General features: G+C 42.4%; 1 protein-coding gene across 6 annotated transcripts in view; it reads left to right on the top strand.

Annotated features, from left to right (window-relative positions):
- Positions 1–17585, top strand: part of CHD7 (chromodomain helicase DNA binding protein 7) — a 143756-nt gene that overhangs the window by 58101 nt on the left and 68070 nt on the right. For all 6 annotated transcript variants that reach the window (XM_035126213.2, XM_035126212.2, XM_035126209.2 and 3 more), the window contains exon 4: positions 5707–6137. In XM_035126213.2, coding sequence (XP_034982104.2) covers positions 5707–6137 — 431 coding nt within the window. The remainder of the gene's footprint in view (positions 1–5706; positions 6138–17585) is intronic.

Raw genomic sequence — 17585 nt, 5'->3', positions numbered from 1 at the left:
GAGATGCTGGTATTATGTAATCTGCCTGGATTAGTGGTGTTAAACCAGTTCTTTAGATAGGGTCACATTTCCCCTGAAGAATCCGGTTCATAGCTTGAGGATCCTTTACCGTTACTGAAAGCACAAGTGGCCTCTGTGGTGCAGAGTTTTTGTGTCAATAAGATGGGATGTCCTCTTGTGGATCAGTAATCATTTAAGTTGCAGGAAGCAAAGAGTAGGAATAAATGGACAGTTTTCCAAATGAAGAGAAGTAGAAAGTGGAGTCCCGCAAGGATTGGTATTGGGAACTGGTTTTTCCCCCAACTTGTTCATAGATGATCTAGAGTTGGGCTGAGCAGTGAAGTAGCCAGATTTGCTGATGATACTAAATAATCCAGGTTTGTTAAAAGAAAATGAGATTACGAAGGGCTGCAAAAGAACCTCTCCAGACTGAATGTATGGGTGGTAAAATGGCAAAGGGAATTCAGTGTAAACAAATGTAAAGTAATGCATGTTGGGGCAAAAAATATTAATTGAATATATAAGCTCATGGGGTGTGAACTGGCAGTGACGGACCAGGAATGACACATTGAGGTTGGAATAGATAGCTCTATGAAGATTATTATTATTATTATTATTATTATTATTAATTATTTATTTATACCCCACCCATCTGCCTGGGTTTCCCCTGCCACTCTGGGTGGCTTCCAACAAATACCAAAATATATTAAAATATCACAGATTAAAAACTTCCCTAAACAGGGCTGCCTTTAGGTGTTTTCTAAATGTCAGGTAGTTGTTTATCTCCTTGACCTCTGATGGGAGGGCATTCCACAGGGCGGGCGGATATTGACCCAGTGTGTCCTGGGTCCTGAAAAAGACAAATTCTGTGCTAGGGAGCATTAAGAAAGGAATTGAAAATAAAACTGCCACTATCATATGACATTATACAAATCTATAGTGCAAATGTATTTTGAATACTGTGTACAGTTCTGGTTGTCTCACCTCGAATAGGATGTTGTAGAGTTGGAAAAGGGCAACCAAAATGATCAATGGATTCATTTAGCGATTCCCCGATGAAGAAACTTTAGAGAAAATATGAGTAAGAGGTGACATGACAGAAGTTTATAAAAGCATGACACGAAGAAAGTGGATAGAGAAAAGTGCCCCCATCTCATAACACCAGAACTTGTGGAGATCCTATGAAGCCAAATGTTGGAAAATTTAGGAGAGATAAAAGAAAGTACTTCTTCACACAGCACACTGTCAAACTCGCTCCCACAGGAAATAGTGATGACCACCAACCTAGTTGGCTTTAAAAGATTATACAAATTCATGAAGGAGAGGGCTATCAATGGCTACTAGGCGTGATGGCTATGATCTGTTGGAGGCAGTTGGAAGCAGCGATGCTTCTGAATACAGTGGTGCCTCGCTAGACGAATTTAATTCGTTCCACGGGTCTTTTCTTATAATGAAAATTTCGTTTAGTGAATCCCATAGGAATGCATTGAATTTTTTTGATTTTTTTTTTTGCCCATAGGAACGCATAAATTGAATTTCAATGCATTCCTATGGGAAACCGCTCGAAAAATCCTTTCGTTAAGCGGAAATTTCGTTAAGCAGGGCATTCGTTAAGCGAGGCACCACTGTACCAGTTGCTGAAAACCATTAGAGGGGAGAGGACTCTTGTGCTCAAAATCTGCTTATGGCTTCCCCACAGGCATCTGGACTAAATGGGCTATTGGCCTGATCCAGCAGGCTCTTATGTTTTTCTTACTTGCTTTCCAGTTTTGGCTGGTGACCAAAGGACATTGCAGTCTGGACACTGATAACTTGGCCTCAGTAGTTTGTGTTCTGGTAACTTCACAGTTGGATTACGTCAGTGCCTTATGGAACAAAAGATAGGAAAATTATAAGCATGTTTGTGAGAAGAATATCATGGAAGATTTTGCATCATGAAATGAGAATTAAGCAAGAAGTCATGTTCTGCTCAAAATTCTAACCCGATGGCAAAGAAAACACATTTTGTATACATTTTTAATGTTTTCTACCAATTTTGCAAGTACAGTAATGCTGAAACTTGATAGTTTTTTCTAACCTTTCAGTATTAGTTAACCATTGTTTCCTTCTGAGCCATGTTGCTGGGATAGCACTTGGAGGCATGGTGTTATGGAAGTTCCTATCCATTCAGGAGGGAGTGACCTAGAAGGTGGTGCTGGGGGGATTTCTGTTCCACCTTGTGGTGGGTTTCCTCAGGGTTCTGTGCTGTCAACATCTACATGAAACAGCTTGGAGAAGTCATCCAAAGGTTTTGACTGATGTGTTTTTTCAGTATGTGAATAATTCACAACTCTTATCTACTGTTTTGCAGTAAATAAAAAGGTAAAGGGACCCCTGACCATTAGGTCCAGTCGTGACCGACTCTGGGGTTGCGCGCTCATCTCGCATTATTGGCCGAGGGAGCCGGCGTATACCGGTAGCTTCCAAGTAGAAAAGGCTAAACAATTGCTTGGTTGTTTTAAGGTGGATAAAGGCAAACAAACTTATGCTTAGTCCAAGTATGACAGAGGTACTGGAATTAGGAAGTCCACTGACCTGTTTTATATTGGTTTGTACTTCTCCAAAGACCCAGTTTGCAGATTTGGGGGTTCTTCTGGACTTGACACTAAAGTTGTGCCTTGGATCCCGAACACCTTGCAAGCCGAATGTTTTGGCTCCTGAATGCTGCAACCCTGGAAGTGAGTGTTCTGGTTTGCGAATGTTCTTTGGAACCCGAACATCCGGTGGGGATTCCGCGACTTCTGATTAGCTGCAGGAATTTCCTGCAGCCAATCAGAAGCTGCACTAAATGTTTTGGAAGTCAAATGGACTTCCAGAATGGATTGCATTCGACTTCCAAGGTACGACTGTATTTGTGAATGCATATGTAGCACCGTTGGCTTGGAGTGCCTTTTACCAACTTAGGCTGGTTCACTAGATAGCAACTTTTTCCAGAGAAAGTGGACCTTGCCTCAATCACACACTTCCTCAGTTACACATTCAGATTGTATTGTAATTTATGAAATTTAAATTAGCACAAAATGTAGTTGCTTGGATGCTTATTGGGCCAGTTGTTCAGAGCATATATCACATATACCATGCCATTAGCATTGATTGCTTATGGATTTCTAGGCCTTATTTAAATAGTCAGTGTTGACCTTTAAAAGCCAAGGTGTTTTGGTACCAAGTTATTTCAAACCCCGCTGCACCCATATGAGGCTGCTTGGCCTTGTACAATATAGAAACTTAACACTCACAACCTACACCCTGGGATTTCTTGCACTATGCAAACAAATCTGGAAATTACCATACTGTATATTTAAAAAGTAACTTTACAGTCATACCTCACATTGTGTTAGGTTCATGTTGCATCTTTTCAGCTTGCGAACAAGACAAACCCGGAAGTGTATACTTCCGGGTTTTGCCGCGCATGCACAGAAGCGGTGCTCTAGTTACAGACTTTTTGGGGTGCGAACGGCACCCCGGAACGGATCAAGTCTGTAACTAGAGGTATCACTGTATTTCACTACCTGCATTGCAACCTTACTTGAAATGGGTGGAGAATTACAAGGCAGCATTAATATGATTATAAAATTAAAATAAACAAAATTTTATAATAAGCTTCATTTGACAGAATAAAACTCGTAAGGAGTTACAAGTTAATACCGGAAGTAGATATTTGTGTGCTAAAATGGCCTTCATGATATGGGAATTTCCACCCTTCTTTTAAATGAGATTTTGGGAGAGCCCTTAATTGTATTGATTAAGTGTCATACTGGAAATTGATGACAAAACAACAACTGTAAAATTAATAGCATTACTGAGGAAGGTATCATGTGGCTGGTTAGGGAGGTGATGCAGTCCAGTAGTCTGTTATATGAGTATTAATGTGAGCCCCAGGTTTTTTCCACATGATTAAAAGAGGCCATCTGTTCTTTGTTAAATGTTTACAAAAACAGCTTTTCTCTAAAAGACTTAGGGTTATGGAAGTCTAATAAATACTGAAATATTTTTGAACACCTTTCCCATTTCAAGTAGTACAAGAATTTTTTTTTTTACTGCTAATCGGACAGGATTATTCACTACTTGTGTTTAATCTTTACTGATTTCTTTCTTGTAAAAGATTAAATTTTGAGCCAAGGTGTTGAACTGATCACTTAAAGTACAAATAGCAAAGTGAGTTGAAATAAGAAGATACCATAATAATTTGTAGAATATCACTACGGTAAAGTGTCTTTAAGAGTTTTTAAAAAACAAGTAGGAAAGGTAGGTGAAGTGACAGGTTGTTCACAAGTTACTGGAAAGATAATACGCAGAAAAGTCTGTGTCCCTCTCCTTTAACCACCACCTGCCTGGAAAAATGACAGGTGTGGAGAGCAGCACATGGAGTTAGCAGGAGAGCGCTGGGTTCAGGTATGTGCCCTCCATGATCTGGGAAGAGAAATTGGGATGAAGCAGTCCTTTAAGCTGTCTCACAGAGGAGACTTCCAACACTCTGAGACTATATATATCTGTTTTACCTTTTGCAACTTTTTTGGGGGGGAGGGGGGTTATTATTATTTTAAATTATAAGGTGCCCTGAATGCCTTTGCAGAAAGTTGGTGCATGAGTGCAATTAATAAACAATCTACACATTTGTCCAAATTGGGCGGTTGGAGTTTCACCAACAGTTCTATGATGAACATATTTTCAAGAACAAGAAAGTAACCTCATGAATAATTTCTGATTTATTAGCCCTGGTGTAAGTCTTAACAAAAACCTAGGTACTGTATGAGAATCAGACAAGAAAAATAAGAAGAAGAAATTGAAATGAGATTGGAATTAGAAATCTAGACAGCGGTGACTAGGAATAAGAGGAGTGTTGTATGATAAGAGCAACATGTCAACAAACAAATGAGAAAACAGCTGTCTAATCCTAGTACAAGTAGAGCAAGCAGAAAATGATAGTGGTTGCTTCATTAATTGTATTTATAAGGATAGATGGGACCCAGAAAGCTGCTGAATGCTTTTGGTACTCCTATGAGTAGTCACTTTGAGAAGCACCTTATTTGGAGAACTTTAGTGAACATTACAGCTATACATGTAATTTTATTCAGAATCACATACATTTTAAAAATAAATTTTGTGGATGAAATACTTATTTTTTCACAGCTTAATTTTTTATCATTTCTGCCCATGCCTTAGTTCATAGCATCTTGTCTGTGTATTGTTCCATCAGTCATTAAATATACTTGGAGCAAATGGGTCATTCTTATCAGCTATTCATTTAATTTGAATAAAGCAGTAAATAGGTCATTTTACACCAATGTTGGCAGAAAAGTACATGTATCCCCTCTTGCTATCATACAGATCACCTGTCTTCTCTGATCACTTTCTGTTTTGTTCCAATCATACCAGGGTATTAGTGGCCCCATGTGCTTTACTGTACTCTCTGTTGTAATAGAAGTAAAGCCATTTCTAATGTGACTTTTCTCATTAAGTAATTATGATATAATAATTCTCTTTACAGGTGTAGACCTTACATATTAATAATTTAACATGACTGTTCTAAATGTTGGATTAATTTTGTTTTCCGAATGACTGCCTGGTCTCCTGGGGAAAAAAGCGCAACATTTTTTTTAATCAGTAAGATTTCCAAGGCTGAATTTTAAAGTTGTATTAATTTAATGCCTCATTTGTTTCTCCTAGCATTCTCCGTCAGAACCCTTCCTTGAGAAACCAGTGCCAGACATGACTCAGGTTAGTGGACCGAATGCCCAGCTACTGAAAAGTGATGATTACCTTCCATCAATTGAGCAGCAACCACAGCAGAAGAAAAAGAAAAAGAAAAACAATCACATTGCTGCAGAAGGTCCCAGCAAAGGGTTTGGCAAGGATGGCTTTCCTAGTGGGCTTGATAGCCAGGATCCTACCAGGAAATCTCTAGACTGTTCCCAGGAAGAGAAAAAGAAAAAGAAAAAACCCAAGGTGAAAAAAGAGCCGAAGGATCCGAAAGAACCTAAGGAGAAGAAGGAGCCTAAGGAACCCAAGACTCCCAAAACCCCTAAGATCCCTAAAGAGCCAAAGGAGAAAAAAGCAAAAAACACCACACCAAAACCCAAGGCCAACAAAAAGGCAAGGTATGTACTAGTATTCAATTATTATTATTTTTAAAAATCTTTTATACGTTCTATTCTTAAACAAGATTCATGTGCTTTGAAAACATATACATAGTATGTATAACAATGGGAAGATCTTTTTTTTCTTTTTAGATTTCCAGAATACTTATTAGGACTAACTGACATGAACTAAAGTGACATTTACCCCTTTGTTGTTAGTAGTGGCACTCATTTTTTGTTTCCTTGTTTTATGTATGAAATGGCAGATACTTTAGGGATATGTATTAGGGGCACAGTTCTAGGCAAAGAATCATAGGCTTTGATTTTCATCAATAATGCAAATTTTTGAATGAATTAAAAAGGAGGAATGCTGTTGTCACAAAGCCCCTCCCTATCTTGTTTTTTCAACCAAATTAGAACAAGAATTGCTTGTCACACATTGGACTATAACACTTTAAAGGACGGTTTCAGATTCTGCTGATTTATGTGAACTAATATGTACTTGCTCTAATCTGTGGTGTGCATAGCTAATACAAAAGACAACTAAGGAAACTAGCATAATCTACCCAACTCCTTACCTTAGAAACATGATTATAAGTCTTAAGTGAAGTCAACTCTTGGAGAATTGGAATGCAGCCAGTAGATGAAATTCTATCCTCTGTGTCACTAAACATTAATATCAATCAATTTTTATTGTATATAGCCAAAGGCCTTTTACCATTTATTGTATATAGCCAAAGGCCTTTACAATGGACAACAGAGAATAAAAGGAAACTTTCATCTAAAATCATACACATAATCGCAGTTTACAATATAAAAAGAAATATACAACCTTAGGACTTAAGTTTGGCGTGCATTCACATAGCTGGAACAGAGCTTCTTAGCGGCCAGTGCAAATTTGGCTATCTGGTGTGTAATATTTAGATGTTTATCTGCTAGGAGTTCAACTGTCACTTCCTTTGCAGATTGTCCTGGAAGCCAATTAAGAATTGGCAATATAAATGGGCATTGTATACAAGGGGCAAGTCAGCAGGTGGTGTGTGATGTCCTCTGCCTGATTGCATCCATGAATACATTTGTGATCCATACAAGTAATTCCCCAGTATCTCCCCTCTAAATATGCCCAGGGCATCTGTTGAAATCTTCGTTCTACTAAGCATCTGCGTAATTGTGGGAAAGTCAGAATCTCAAAGTAACAGGGCCCTGAATGATTGGTCTTAATTTGGGGGTACCAAGTAGAGTAGTGGGCAGCAATGATGGATGCTCTGTCTTGGTTGGCATCCTGATCAAAAATTTAATTTCTAAGGTCACGTGGGCTAAGGGCTAAGTAGTTCTCCATTTGGAGATTATAAACCCTAAGTTTATTTTGGAACTTTTGTGCCCAGCCCTCTGTCCTTAGTTGCTCTAACCAGCAGAGCTTAGTAAGGGTATGATCCTCGAAGGTATTTAGCCTGCGCCAGTATCTCAGATGGGCTAGATCAATTCTGGCGGCCAGCGAGGGAAGGCCCAACTCAGCTCTGAGGTGCGCTTCCAGTGTCCCGCAGGGAAGCCCCAAAATCTGCCTCATAAAGTTATTTTGCAGGACCTCTATTTCAGATTTGACATCAATTCCCCATATCTCAGCCGGGTAGAGTATTTGGGCGATGATTTTAGAGACAAAGAGCTTAATAGCTGGGTTGTCCACCCTTTGAATGGAAGAACCTATATAGTAGAATGGGAAAACATCAATAAGACTTTATAGTTGCCTTGGAAAAAAAACAAGTTTAATGAATTTGGCACAAACAGCTTTTCTTGCACCTACATTGACACCATGAGGAAAACTGTCAGTTTTGGGGCCTAATCTTGTATTGAGGGGAAGGGATATGATATTTCATCCCAATGAATGATGCCCTTGAAATTATTTTTATTTATTTCATTCTTTCTTTTATTTAAAATATTTATATACTTTATATTTTAAAAATACAAACAGAAATAATAACATGCAAACTTGACTGTTTATTTGTCTTTCTAAATACAAAAGGTATCCTAAAATGAGGTTGCTTTGTGTCACCCTGTCAAAGTTTGTGTGGAATTTCAGAACTTTCTATTGGCTGCATCTATGGAAGAAGCTTTATATCTGTTACTTCCAGGGCCTACCTCTTGGCTGCATGAGTGTGTTGCTGTACTTACTCTGTAATTAAGTGTTCTATTGTTAACACCGTGTATTGTCTGATAGAGAAGGGAAATAGCTAATGAAAGCTTAGGCCTATTGGAAAACACCCTGAACCATTATACAGGTAGCATGAACAAATTAAAAGCGTACTGTTAATCATGGGTTTTAAACCTATTTATAAGTGCACATTTTAAAGCCTGTACTAATGCTAGCTTACTGAATTAATGGAAACTGTTGAAAGCAGTGTAACATCTGTGAGAAAAACTTGTTTTTATATGCCAGGTAGTGCCAAAGGCTAAGAAACTCATAATTGAATCAAGATTTTAGGTTAATCAATAGGCTAAATCATTAATCTGCCAAGAACCAGTTACTGAACTGATCAGACCAATTATTTATTTTCTTGATAAGCTGCAATGCTACAGAGAAAAATAATAAGAATACTAAAATTCAGCTAAGGATAAATTCTAAGCACCATAGCATAACTAAGGGTGTGAGGCAGTTCTTTGCATGGGTAGCGAAGTGCAGGTGCACAGCTGTGTCTGAAGTCTTTCACCAGCTTGTAAGGATGTGTCCTTGAAGGTGGCAGTTGACTTACTTCGCTTCCGCTCAGCCCCTAGGACACATCCTGTTGAATTATTGATCCTTCTAGTATCGTACACCTTGACAGAGACTACCCTGAATTAAAAACGGCCCTTCTCCCCCTACGGGAGCAACTTGTATGTAAGGGTTGGTCAGGGGGTCTGCCTAGTATGGCTGTGGAAGAGGGCAGGAAGAAGTTTGATATACATGGCAGCAGGATCTTTTGGACAGTTCTGAATGTTACTTTGTGCATATGAAGCCGCCTCATTGTGTCTTCTGCATGACAGGAGGGAATCGTTTATAATATATTGATCTTTGAATGAGAAATACTTTGGTTGTAATTATTATTGGTATATAAAAATATGTAAGCCCTGCTTTATGCTTATGATTATTCCAATATTCTGTAGAAGAGTTAAGTGAGCATACATGTAATCCTAATGAATTACAGCAGTAATCCTAATGAATTACAACCGAAAGATGCTTTAGGGGGAAAGAACACAACTCAGTGGTAGAGCATATGTTCTAGATTCAGGCTCTGGCATCTCCAAGGTGGTCTGGAAAAGACCAGTGCATGGAGAGTATGCACTGAAAGTTCATGTAGACTAGGGGCGGGGAACATAACTGTCCTGAACAGAGCCATTTTGTCAGGTGGATGAGGTCCCCCATCTGTTAGTCACTATGCTATCAGATGACTTTAAAGTGAAAACAGTTACTTTGTGGCTGCTGCTTGAGCTCCTCCTACAGAGGAAGAGCCTTTGCATAATCACCTGGAATTTAAGCCAGCAATGCAAAGGGATACTTGTGCTTACAGCAAGCCCCAGTAAGTGCAGATCCCAGTCACCCATGGGAAAAAGTGATGCCCACCCACTTGGATGGCTTTAAATGAGGATTAGAGAAATACATGGAGGTTAAGACTACTAGACATGATGATTATACTCTACCTCCACAGTTCAGGGCAATATCATTCTGAATACCAGTGCTTGAAACCACAGGAGGGGAGAATGCTCTTTGGCGCAGGTCCTGATTGCACCTGTTTGGCCCTTGTGAGAACAGGATGTTGGACTAGATGTGCCGTTGTTCTGGTCCAGCAGTCTTTTCTTAATGTTCTTGCTGCAAGTGCCAATCAGCTGCTCATCGCTCACAAGAAGCCTACTGGAATCACCCTTGCTATGGAGTTCCCAATGATATTACAGTTGATCAGTGCTAGTTTTCTTAAGGCTTCTGATTGTTCATTGGCAACCATATTTCACATATTATGGCAGTTGGACATGGTTTGAGGAAAACAGCCACACAGACCAAATTGGGACCTATGCTGGAACCCAACTAAAGCATGCTGGGAAAGTAAACTCTTGTGGTTTTCCTTGGTGTTTGTCACACCACATTTTTCTTATAGTATCTAATTGCAGAGGTAATATAGGAAATAATTACTGTGAAACTCAAAACTAAGAAAAAGTTTGTCCACAATTTTAGGACAATTGGTGATCAGACTGAAGCATCCTTTCTCAATGGTGTTTTGCAACTCAATGAGACATGCGTAACTAAATATCCAACATTGATTTATATAAACAGGGATTGCAAATTGTATAATTCTGCTGCCCGTTGTGTATCCCAAATGTTCATTTTAGTAAGTCTTCCAACTGTGCATTTCATTGCAGCCAAGAACTGAGTTGGTTGAGTGGTCTTCTGTATTGAGAAGTATGTGGTTTTGTATGTGCCAATAAGCTGATAGTTACTGCCTCAGAAGGGCTGCAGAAGTTTCAATAGAAAGCTTATATAGCTGGTCCAGTGGTCCATGAAGGTTAAGGACATGCAACCCTAGACAACTTTAGAGGAAGGGAGAAAGAAGAGCATTTTCCTTTTTGCTTGGGGAAAGCTAGTAGGCTTGCTGCTGTTTTTGCACTTGAAGGGTCTCTTTCCCTTTTCACCCGTAGGATGGAAAGTGAAGTAATGTGTGTCTATAGATTTACGTAGTGAAAGGTGGACCAGGTAATTTTGTCGAATTCATTTTCTGGGATAACTCAGTGTGGGAGAGCTCGGTTGGTAGAGCATGAGACTCTTAATGTCATGGGTTCAAGCTCCACATTGGGTGAAAGAGTCCTGCACTGCAGGAGGTTGGACTAGATCATCCTCAGGGTCCCTTCCAACAGTGGGAGGAGGAAGCAGAGCACTTGGGAATTCTGAGAGAGTTTTCCACACTGTTCAAAAACTTTCCTACTCATAGTCTATTCCTATAAAAAGTTAGTATTCCAATACAGTACACGCTTATAGGTAGAAATATAATTTAATGTATGCATGTGACTGTGAATATAAGATTGCTGTGCAAACTAAGTTAGCTTACATAATTCTGAGCTCTGAATTGGTGAAAACACAGAATTCTCTTTGCATTGGTGCAAACAGGGCCCTTCACGTATTCATGGAAGATGCTTGGTCAACAGGGCCCTTCACGTACGTATTCATGGAAGATGCTTGGTCAGTAGTGACCTTAAAATGGGATCTGACAAATTCATTGAAAATGAGGCTGCCAAGGGTTACTAATCACAATAGCTGTCTTCGCACGCTAGGGAAGTCCCTAAATCATCAAGGGTTTGAGACTCATTGGCTACCCTCACCTGGTTTAGCCGGCCAGTCGAAGCCATTTCCTGAGGTGTGGCCACAGTCACATGCCGACAGCTTCCAGGAGCCACAGGTGAGGCCTGAGTGCAGGGTGGGGACCTAAGATCAACAAACTACTCCACAAGGAGCACAACATGTTCCCCACCAGAGGTACTATCCCTCCTCTAACACGCCACAGTAGGTTATACATACTAAAAAAAAGTCCTCCTTGTAGTCTTCTCATAGGCATCTAATTAAACACTCTGGGAAACAGGACACTGGAAAAGATAGGCCTTTGGTCCAATCCATCAGGATCCTACTTACAGTCTTATGCTTCTCTACGATTTTAACATAGCTGTGGGGTAGGTGTGAATAAGTGAGTGTGTGAAAATATCTCAAGTACATCTCTCTACCTGCTATCCAATCTTCTGAAAAGATGCCTGAAAGATCTATGCACTTAGTATACCTGTATCATTGCAGTGTCCTTTAATATGTTATTCTATGACAGGCATCCCCAAACTGCGGCCCTCCAGATGTTTTGGCCTACAACTCCCATGATCCCTAGCTAACAGGACCAGTGGTCAGGGATGATGGGGATTGTAGTCCAAAACATCTGGAGGGCCGAAGTTTGGGGATGCCTGTTCTATGGTATAAAGTACAGTACATCTTGGTGAAGTGTGAAGGGAACCAAAGAGTGCCAGCACTCTGGTTGTTTTTTGTAAAATCTATCCTGTAGATAAAATCCTTATTTTTATTATCATCATGTTTAAGTGTGAAATGATGCTTAAGAGACATTAAGTTCAGTACTACCACAGTGTTCAAAATTCCCATTGTTCTAGGCGCATTTTGCGACAGGGAATTTCATTAGTGTGAGCAATTTCTGAGCTCTGAGTACGGTATTGGGGCTGGGCGGGCTGGGGAAGGACTAGACCATGTGAAAAATCAACATAATATTTTAGCTGCTGTTCATTCATTTCTGCTTTGTATTCTTGTTTTTCAAAAAGTACCTAGACATTCCGTTGTGCTCATAACCTAAGTTTAAGGGGCCATTTAGCTCCTAGCTTTCATATATCAGTTTCTAAGACTGGTTGTTAGAAGCCATAGTTCCATTTTTCATTTGATCCAGCTTCTTATTCATTGGTGCTTATTCAGTGTATCTGACTGGGGCCTGTATGCAAATAAACTGATTTCTAATTCTAGATAATCTCATTCTAAAGTAATCATAGTTGTCAGGCTTTTTAATATGTTGGGAGGGGAAAACTGGGAATACCTGACACTGATGAAATTTATTCTCTCTGTAACTTGACCTTATATCTTGTGGGTTCGTTCTGGATCTGCTCTTGACATTGCCACGTTGTGAATAGGACAACTTCTCATCAATTCCATTTAATGTGAATTATTTAACCCTCTGTCATAGATAGCCCCTGTGAGTTTGGTCCTTGTACAGTAATAGGTTTTACGTGTTTCTTTACTTGATTTTCCAGAGGTTCATAGAATCATAGAGTTGGAATGGGACCCAAAGGTCATCTAGTCCAACACACTGCAATGCAGGAATTTCAGCTAAAGCATCCATGACCATCCAGCCTCTGTTTAAAAATCTCCAAGGAAGGAGAGTCCACCACCTCTCATGGGAGGCTGTTCCATTACTGAACAGCTCAACTGATGGAGATCATTCTGTCCTCATTCATACACAATACTGAACCAAACCATGGCTTAGCTGCTTAGCACAAACAAGAAAATGTACAGACTTCCAGAGAGATTGTCACTGCTTTGTTCCTCTCTAGTCATTCTGTTGTTGTGCTGAGTTATATTACTTAGTGTGTCATCCTAATCCAGTCTCATGGTTTAGATCTCTCAGACGGACCATGAGCTTCAAACCATAGGGCAAACCTTGGTTACAACTCGTTATTTCTCTGGAAAGAACTAAACTATGAGCCTGGGTTTGGGTGACATGCTAAGTCAAACCATGGTACAGCAGCCGAAAGACTGGAGAGAAGTGGCTGCAATCTCACCAGGAGCCCAGATATTTGTATTGGAGATTCATTCCCCGTGTCTGAATTCATGGGATTGTTGTCTATCACATGATGATATATGTTTTCATTCCACAGAGTGGGAAATGACGGAGACAGGATGTTTGTGTTACTGTGTTTCCTGAAGTGGGACTATTGTCCTTTGTTCTTTCTCTTTGCTGCCTGGCGCTAGACAGAGACGGAGCCATGTTGCAGTGCTCCGTGCGTGTTTTTATATCAGTGTTTTTCAACCACTGTTCTGCAGCACACTAGTGTGCCGCGAGATGTTGCCTGGTGTGCCGTGGGGAAAAGACGGTGGTGGGGTGGCGAGCCGCCGCGTCGCGCCTGCAGGATCCCTGGCTGGCTGGCTGGCTGGCTGAGCACGTGTGGTTCCTTCCCAGAGGAACCTGGCAGGCGCCAGCAGGGGGAAGCGCTTCTGCGGGGAATGTGACGGGTATAGGGCTCCGTTGAGTTGTTTATGACTCAATTAGGAGCCTCTGATTATCGCCCGGCGCGCTTCCTCTCAGCTTCTCTGCTTACGTAGAACCGGGCTGGCAGTAAAACACACACACAGCAGAGTTCTTCTTCTCACACAGCGAAAGCTTGTATAGCCGTTGGATAAAAAGCCTCTTAAGAACACACAGAGTCCAAAGTGTTCTAATAACTACTTAAGTTTATTCTAGAGAGAAAATAACAAACAACCTGGTGAGAGCGCAGACATCTTGCGACCGTCTCCCAGGCAGAAACGAAACCAACTGCTACATACAGAAACACTTCTGGTACATTCTGTAACATGATATTCCTCAGTGGTCAGGTGCTACAGTACACAGTAAAATCTTTAGTTACTTGTTACTCATCACACCCCCTCTCACCTGAACACTGGGGATAGCGGGTATCCAAACTTACCCCAAAACCAACCCTTCACAGAATTCCCCATGCCGTTGGAAACTCAAGGGTTTTGTGAACCCATCTGCTAGGTTCTCTTGGCTTGGACAATACCTCAACTTCACCAAGCCTACCTGTATGCTCTGACATACGTTTCGGAAGCGGATGTCTAAGTGTTTGGTTCTGGCTTTGAACTGTCCAGACTCCGCCAGTCTCAAAGATGGTTGATTGTCGCCCCAAACAGTGATGGGCTGGCTACAATCACCCCAGATTTCCTGGACCAAACATCTGTAGTACTCCAATTCAGTGCATGTCGCAGACAACGCACAGAATTCGGCTTCCGCGGCACTGGATTGAGGAGGCGGTGCTTCGTGCGGAGCTGCTGGGTGCCGACCCGGCAGGCCGCTTCCTTGATCCGGCGGCCTACCGGGTCGGCGCCCAGCAGCGCCGCGCGGAGCACCGGATTGAGGAAGCGGCCTGCAGGGTCGGCGCCCAGCAGCTCCGCACGAAGCACTGCCTCCTCAATCCAGTGCCGCACTGCTGGGCGCTGACTCTGCAGACCGGCTCCTCGATCCGGCACTCTGCAGGACAGCTTTCTTTTGGGCAAGGAGTTTGCAAACAGTTTAACAGCGCAGCCCTGTCCCTGCGCATTCGGAAGCGAGCCCTGGACCGCTCGGGGGGCCTTACTCCACCTCGCGCGAGGAGTGGGGGGCCCTAAGCATTGCCGTTTTCTGTGGCAACAGGCGGGCGGCGCCCGGGATCCGCGGGCGGGGGGTGCCTCAGCTCTGGCGTCTCCCCCGGGCTGTTTCCTTGGCAATGGGGGATGGAAGCCGCGTCTCCCCCAGGAGCAGGAAAAAGGGCGGCAAGGCGAGAGCCACCCGCAAGCCCCGGCACCGCGAGCTCCTCAGTGGCTGCGGGTCTCTGGCAGCGCGATGCCGCAGTGGCTGCTCAGTCTCCTGCTCTCTCCCGTGTCCTGCACCGGCGCAGCTGGGCGCCGACCTGGCAGGCCGCCTCCTCAATCCGGCGCTCCCTGCAGCGCTGCTGGTCACCGACCCAGCAGGCCGCCTCCGGGACCCAGCAGCAGCAACGCTGGCTGCGGTAATTACAGTAAAAAATTTTTTAAAAAGACACCCCCCGAAAATAAGCCATAGGCTTATTTTCTTGGGTAAAATAAATATAAGACGGTGTCTTAAAATGTAGGAAACAGGGTAATAACCTCAATAATAACCTCAAGCAGCTAATAACCTCAGTAATATAGGCACAGAATTAAATTTTTTAACATTTTCTAATGGTGGTGTGCCTCGTGATTTTTTTCATGAAACAAGTGTGCCTTTGCCCAAAAAAGGTTGAAAAACGCTGTTTTATATAAATAAATGTAGATTAGCCAAATGCTGTGCTGTTGAGTTCTGTTACGCAATTGTGCAAACTCTGCGGATCCATAAGTGTACTGATGTCAGTTGGCATCAGTCGCTGTGATGTTCGGGCTGGAGAAAGCTTTTGAAGCTCCCAAATGATCGACCAGGAGGGAAGGAACATGCCAGTCGGGCATGTGTCTCTGCCAGGGTCCTACTCGTGTAAGAGATCCTAACAATTTGCTCACTTAAGTCAGGGGTCGGCAACCTAAGGCCCATGGGCTGAATGTGGCCATTTAATTGGCCCACGAACTGCCCCTGAACTGAGCCGCCCACTCAGTGAATCCCCGCCCACTGCGCTAAACTGCCACAGCATGGTGTGGGGACTCTCTTCCGTGGCTCCGGAAATTGCTTCTGCGCATACCCAGACACTGGAAATCATTTCTGCACAGGCACGATTTTTGGCGTCTGGGCATGTGCAGAAGCGATTTCCGGTGCTGTGGACATGTGCAGGTGCGATTTTCAGCATCATGCTGTGCTGGTCTGGCCCACGGAGGATCTCTGCAGGAGTGATCCGGCCCATGCCTGGTAAGATTTCCCGACCCCTGTGTTAAGTCATGGTTTGGCTTAGGAAAAGCCTGATCACACACTATCTAACACAGAATGCTTGCTGCTTTTTTATACATTTTGGTCTCCTCTGACTAACAGTGTTCTCAGCAAAATTTAATGTGCTGGTCTTAATGTACAGTCATACCTCAGCTCCCAAATGCCTTGCGAGTCAAACGTTCTAGCTCCTGAATACTGCAAACCCAGAAGTGAGTGCCCCAAAACATTCGACAGGGCTTCCATGGCTTCCGATTGGCTGCAGGAGCTTCCTGCAGCCAATCAGAAGCTGCACTTTGGAAGCCAAGCATTTCAGAAGTTGAACAGACTTCTGGGATGGGTTCTGTTCAACTTCCAAGGTACGACTGTATATATCGAGCCCATTGTTCCTGAGATTATCCCTACCATAGTTTCCCAAAGTCTTTTTTTATAAAATGCTTTTTGGAAGTATAATTACCATTACTGACGATCTCACCATCACTGACCATTACAGTAGCAGGGTATTACAGCATGCAGCATACAATATACCCCCCCCCCAAAGCGGTAACACACCTATATAAATCAAGGTACCCATACTTCCCAAGCATAGAAGATAACTCCTATGGGTAAATGTCCCCTCACTCCCCCATAAACTATTTCAGGGTGCCAGGCCCCCACAAAGTTGATTTGCAGTGCCATTCAAATGGTGTGAGTACACCACATCTTGTGATCAATTAAGTGGGGTGGGGCTTATCTGTCTCCCCCCCCAAAAATATTTTATTCAAGTTGGCACCCCTCAAACTGGCATGGATGGTGAATGTTGACCATCTAAGCCAGGCATCCCCAAACTTCGGCCCTCGTAGATGTTTTGGACTACAGTTCCCATCTTCCCCGACCACTGGTCCTGTTAGCTAGGGATCATGGGAGTTGTAGGCCAAAACATCTGGAGGGCCACAGTTTGGGGATGCCTGATCTAAGCATAAGAAATAAAACCCCACTACATGATGAAGAAGACCCACAATTGGAGACCCACAATTGATTAGTCCCGTCCCCCCCACCACCACAATGGCCAAAGTCCAAGGTTTATTGGCCTATTGGTGTTTCCTGTACTGTATATAGGTATAAAGATTTTGTACTAAGCAACTAATAAGCTGAAATAATAATAATGATGATGATGATGTTGATGTTCTCAAGGTTTCATAGAGAGCTACTCTTGGTAAGGGCTTGAATAATGTAGAATTCACACACACACACACACACACACACACAGAGAGAGAGAGAGAGAGAGAGAGAGAGAGAGAGAGAGAGTGTCGAACTA

The sequence above is a fragment of the Zootoca vivipara genome, chromosome 8 (assembly GCF_963506605.1).
Source record: "Zootoca vivipara chromosome 8, rZooViv1.1, whole genome shotgun sequence".
NCBI lineage: Eukaryota > Metazoa > Chordata > Lepidosauria > Squamata > Lacertidae > Zootoca > Zootoca vivipara.
This window is presented reverse-complemented; position numbering and strand designations above follow the sequence as displayed.